The following is a 6,198-nucleotide window of genomic DNA, read 5'->3' as shown; positions in this document are numbered from 1 at the left end:
TTCATCTTTACTCGTGACGAAAGTCATGTTGATTATTTTAATAACTTGAAAATCGCTTTGATGAAAAATAGTCTGTGAATAACAACTATATAACATCTTCTAAGAAAGTTTCAATGATTGACATAAGAGTTTAGAACATGTAACCATCTTTGGATATAAGCATAGTGTGTTTTCACATTTGTGTAAAAGTCCAAAACCGGGAACCCAAAGTATGCTTACCCGTACGCATACTGGCAGTTGCTGGAAATCCGGGACAGTATGCGTACGGGTACGCATACTGACAGAAAGTTCATGTCCGTGAATTTCTGTTGGAGTTTGGAAGTGAAAAACAAACTCAATCCGGTTACATAAGTACGTGTACCTGTTCACATACTGAGGTAGGTTACTTTCTAAAATCGGGTTGTTCATGAACTAAAACATTTATATATATTAAGGAATGCAGTTTTTGCAAACCTTGGTTATAATGTTCATGGATGGGTTCGAGTGAATCAAAAACGATTTTGCTTCTATTGTATCTTGTATACTTCTATGAGATCTGAGAAATTGAACAAATCTCCACCTAGTTCATTTGAGTCATTTGAACTAGTAATGGTGAAGATGAATAGGGTTGATATGAAAGTGCTCATATGGCTAACCATTGGTTAACTATTGTTGAAACAACTAAGTGTACACGTTTAGGTACGGTTACTCAAACCTAAATGAAGTTACATTTCATGTGTGTATAACAATCTAAGTTCGATCTAACGGTTGAAAGATATTGGCTTGAATCTAATCAGGTTTTCATCTAACAGTGAATATTGAATGCTTTGTTACCAAGGTAACTTAGATTGCAAACCCTGATTTGGAGACTATATAAAGGAGAAATCTAGTAACTGGGAAGACTAATCCCCACACCTCCTGTGTGATACTAGTTGTATAAGCTAGAGTCGATTCTCCTTTAACCTTAGGTTTCTCTCGAGACCCTGTAGGTTAACAACTTGAAGGCTTCATCGGGATTGTGAAGCCAGACCCAACTATTTTATCTGTAGTTGCGTGATCTAATCTTGTTGTTTCTATCGTCATTGAGTGCAGTCGTAAGATTGTCTTGAGATTTATATCTTCGATAGGCAAGATAGAAAAGTAGTCACAAACACCTTCGTCTCATCGTTTGTGATTCCACAATATCTTGTTTCACTAGTCGATTAAGATTATTGTGAGGTGATTGATATTTCTAGGTTTTTTTTCAGGAATATAAGTCAGATATATCAATTGGTTCATGTTCACCTTGATTTATCAAAAGACAGAACAAAACTCGTAGGTATTTTTGTGGTAGACAAATTTATCTATTCATGCAGAATTTTCTGTGTGAGACAGATTTGTTTATTAAAGTCTTCGACTTTGGGTCGTAGCAACTCTTAGTTGTGGGTGAGATCAGCTAAGGGAATCAAGTGTGTAGTATCCTGCTGGGATCAGAGACGTAAGGAGCGCAACTATACCTTGGATCAGTGTGAGATTGATTGGGGTTCAACTACAGTCCAGACCAAAGTTAGTTTATAGTAGGCTGGTGTCTGTAGCGGCTTAATATAGTGTGTGTTCAATCTGGACTAGGTCCCAGGGTTTTTCTGCATTTGTGGTTTCCTCGTTAACAAAACTTCTGGTGTCTATTTTATTTCTTTTCCGCATTATATTTTTTTATATAATTGAAATATCACAGATTGTGCGTTGAATCGATCAATTGGTAAATCCAACATTTGGTTGTTGATTGAAATTGATTGATTCTTGAACATTGGTCTTTGGTACCGTTCAAGTTATCTCTCTTATATTCAATAGGGCTCGCAAATTATTATTTGTTTGATTGTAGATTGAATTGAGAGATTGAGATATAACTCTTTTATATACTTTTCTTAAGATTGAGTCTGACTGTTTAGTTGATTAACTCTTTGGAAGTATACTGGAGTTAGTCCATACAGATTGCTAAGTATATTGGGTGTGGTTGTTAGACTCCCGCTTTTTCACAAATTTCACCAGCTACACCTTCGTTTCAGGTTTTTTCCATGTGGTTTTCCTGATAAGGTTTTAACGAGGCAACATCTTGTTGACGTTAATTTTTTTTAATGTTGATATTTATGCTCTTTTTCGTTCATCCATATTTTTTCCCATTGGGTGTTTTACTGGCAAGGTTTTAATGAGGCAATTTAATTCAACATGGTGGTCATCCAAGGGGGAGTTGTATCAATTTTGGTTATTTGGTGGATTTCCATCATTAACTAGGTCATTTTGTTTGACCACATCAACATACCCATCTCCTATGAATTTGGATATCATTCTGATCCATAAGGTATGATCACAAATTTTATTCACCTATGGTATTGTAACTACATATTGGCACCTTGTTGAAGAAATTACATCAGCTACATCTGCAAATCTACATCTGCAAATCATCTCCGAAGATAGCAAACCAAGACACAAGTTCTTAATGCATTTAGAGAAGCTTGAAGATTCGAGTACACTACTATTAGAAGACTACACAAAATAAGACTTCATCAGAAAAATATCTTCTATATTCAAGAAATTCGTTTACCGAAATTGGGAAGTCCCGACTCAAAGATTTGCAAGCCAAGAATTTACTGAAGTACTCATCAGGGGGAGCACCATCACATAAGGTGCATTCTATTGGACTTATCACGTTGTACTCTTTTTCCTTCGTCAAGTTTTTGCCCACTGGTTTTCCTTGTCAAGGTCTTAATGTGGCAACATTTGTGTGTCCAAATCTTTTCTAAGTTTTGTTAATTGTACTATTTTCCCTTCGATCAGGTATTGTCCTTTTGGAATTTCTTGACGAGGTTTTAACGAGGCAATTAGCTTAGACACAATGTCCTCAGGGGGAGTGTTATAACCGTATAATTATGTTAAGAATATTTAGGGTAAATCTCGTTTATTACTGGGATGCCCTTGTGTCTAGCCCTATAAATAGAGGCTCTAATGTTTGTCTATTATACACATTAATAAGAATTTCTCTCTATTTCTCCTCCCTATTTTCTGTCTTCTTCTCTTTCACAATAGAGTTTTCCGCTTTCAAAAGTCAAAAACAATTCCTGGGTGTGCATCCAAACAATCTATTGGAAGTTACTTTTCGATTTTTGAAAGTCAAAAAATCAAAAGTCAGTTTGGCAACAATTTTTCAAAACGACTTCTAGAAGCAAAAAAGTCGGCTTTTTATGAAGTAAAATAGTTTTACTTCTGATTTCTACTTCTGGAAAAACAGAAACTACGTGTAGAATTATATCCAAACGCGCTATTACCGACAACTATTGGTAGGTTGCACCCAATAACGGCAGATTGTCGTTAGGATTTCATCTATCAACAACAGCCTAACTAGGTTAGGTTTGAAGTTTGAAGTCTTCACAACTAGGCCTGGTCAAGAATATGGGTTGTCGTTTGAAGGTATTTCGTTCTACTGCTCCATGAATCTTCATTTCCATGCTTTGATTTATTTTGTTATTATATTTTTAACACTCCCATTAACAAAATCTCTAATATAAAAAGCAGAAAAAAAATTAAAAATAAAAAGCAGAAATGAATTCTGAAAAAATCGCAAAGAAAGACGTAGCTAGTGATTGATTGACACTTGTTAGCAGTCTTGCATCGAAAAGAAAACACCTGTTCAAATGCAGTAGTTGCTTAAACCCTTGTTCCTGTTAGAAAAAAAAAATCTTTCAGAAATCCTAGTTGATTCTAAATCCTACCAACAGGAGAAAATAATACAAAGCGTATGTATAATCAATCCCTTCTCCTCAACACACTAACTTAATATCTTCTCGAGTAATCATTTTTTAACACTGAATTTGTGTTTTGAAATTGTAGACAAGGTCAGTTCATCTCACCACCACCACCATTTTTCCCACTGCCTCCACAAGGTATGGAATCTTATTTACTCTATTTTGATTTAGTCTGTTAAAGTTTGTTTCATGAATTTGGAAGGGGTGGGTTGTGTGAATCATGTGAATTCTATCTGTTCTTGTATGTTGTTTGTGTGTGTGATTTGCGTATGCTGTGGCTCTATAATTCAAAAAATTGTCAAAGATATATGGATTAGCTGGAGGCCGTTAAATAGTCGATTGTGATATTGCACAGAGACGAAAGGATGAGTGGAAAGACGAAAAAGATGTTGCAGAACAAGGAGAAAAGTAATGGTGCTGATAATAATCAGAAAGAACTTGTTCCAAAGACTAGTAGCGTTATTAGTATAATTGACGAAAATATGCTAGTATATGATATACTGAGCAGAATCCCTGTCAAGTCACTTATGCAGTTCAAGTGCGTATCTAAACCTTGGCGTTCATTAATCCCAGATCCCTACTTTGTCGATTTGCATTTTACTAGATCAAAAACACTTCAACGTTTTTTCTTCACCATTCCACAAGTTGGAAGTGAGACGGAAAACGAAACTTGGGGGATCTATTACCAAGAGTATCAAGCGTATTTCAAGACCACTGGCTTATTGTCTGAAGAAAGCCATAGAGTAGGGTCAACCATTCCCACCGTAAGGAGGTTGAGGTCGGCTCACTGTAGTGAAATTATTGGAGGCATTAATAGTTTGATTTGTTTCGTTCACAGCCAGGATGATGCTGCTTGCATATATAATATTAGCACCGGGGAAACAACCCCGTGGATTAAATCGACAGTCTTAAGGAAGGCTAGAAAATGGAAAACTTGTTGCTATATTGGTTCTCCTACCTATAGTTTTGGATACGATCCTGCCACTAAGAAACACAAAGTCATGTGCATGTGGAATATGTCACAGAAACAGGGTGATGGGACCATAGTTGATGGCCCAATTTGTGAGGTCTTGATTTTAGGCCAAAGCTCATGGAGAAAGATCGAAGCTGCCCCTCCTCATCATTTTTATCGCACTGTAAGTTCCGTATATGTGAATGGATCTGTTTATTGGTTCCCAGGTATATTCGAGTGTGGAGATTGGAACAATGGTAATGATGTATTTATGGTGGCATTTGATGTTGGAAGTGAGAAGTTCAGAACGATTCAGATTTTCAAGTTCAGATCTGTTGATAGGCCTGCTGACCCCAATCCTAATTTCAACCGTTGTTATTTATTAGAAGTGAATGGACGTGTTGCCATATTCCGAAGATTTACCACCGACACTGCCAAGCTATGGATATATGAAGACGATGACAAAGAGACTACTTATAAAGCTACAAGTATGGATTCCACTGACATGAATTGGACTGAGAATACTATCACGTTACCTGTTCCTTGGGTACAAGGGTGAGATTTCTATTTTCACACTGCTAGTGGAACATATCAAATCATCATGGAAACTCATATAAGGAGTTCTGATAGACGTTCAAAGGCCGTGTGGGTTTATTCTTATGATTTGACGAAAAAAGTTTTCAAGGAGATTAAAATTAGTGGGATTCCCTTATCAGTTCCTGTTCGCTTTGATGCTAGACTATGTACATCGTCCCGTGAAAGCCTGGTGTCCTTATCAGAAGCCTAAGAGAAGCATCTCAGTTAACCTTCAACAGGGAAGTGCTAGTAGGATCTGCAGTAGAAAAAGACCGCAGGCAACTTCTTCCCAGACTTTTTTTTGCGACTTGTTTAGTAGTTAAGTGTCTTATGAATCTTTATCGCTAGTCTGTATCTGTGTTCCGTAACAAATTATGAACATACAAGGAATGCAGTAGAGCTTAGACAAGCACTTGGATTCCATGCATAGGACTTCCCAACTGAAAATGCAGTCATTGAAACTGATAGGGAATGCAGTAGAGCTCAGATTTTGTGTTCTCAACTATTTATTGCAGGAAGAGATGCACCTGGCATGAACTGACAAATTTGAAGATACTTGTCAATTGGCAATACATCACAGGAATATATAAAGCTCTAGACATCATCACCTTTTAGTGCATAAAATCCCTGTCATAGCAAAAATTTGAAGATACTTGCTTTTCGTTCGGTCTTCCGGGAGAAAATAAAATTACACTAAATAAATAACGGTTCGAATAACAAATGAAATCCGTAATAAGCAATCTTTTATAACAAACTTTCTTTGGTATTTTATAACCGGTAGTGAACTGGCGTCTTAAGGCCAAAGCAAGAAGTTTCTGTCCTCCCATAGACTAGTTCCCAAAGAGTATACCCTCGGTCAATGGCATACTCTATATTTTTTTCTCCACAACGGCACCTACCAATTCCTGCAAC

General features: G+C 36.7%; 1 protein-coding gene across 1 annotated transcript; it reads left to right on the top strand.

Annotated features, from left to right (window-relative positions):
• The first annotated feature begins 3,743 nt into the window (after positions 1-3,743).
• LOC113277331 (putative F-box protein At1g47765) lies at positions 3,744-5,397 on the top strand. Its single transcript, XM_026526462.1, has 3 exons — positions 3,744-3,749; positions 3,844-3,896; positions 4,114-5,397. Exon 3 carries the CDS (start codon positions 4,124-4,126, stop codon positions 5,267-5,269), a length of 1,146 nt encoding a protein of 381 aa, XP_026382247.1. The 5' UTR covers positions 3,744-3,749; positions 3,844-3,896; positions 4,114-4,123; the 3' UTR covers positions 5,270-5,397.
• Positions 5,398-6,198: the final 801 nt, after the last annotated feature.

The sequence above is a fragment of the Papaver somniferum genome, chromosome 5 (assembly GCF_003573695.1).
Source record: "Papaver somniferum cultivar HN1 chromosome 5, ASM357369v1, whole genome shotgun sequence".
NCBI lineage: Eukaryota > Viridiplantae > Streptophyta > Magnoliopsida > Ranunculales > Papaveraceae > Papaver > Papaver somniferum.
This window is presented reverse-complemented; position numbering and strand designations above follow the sequence as displayed.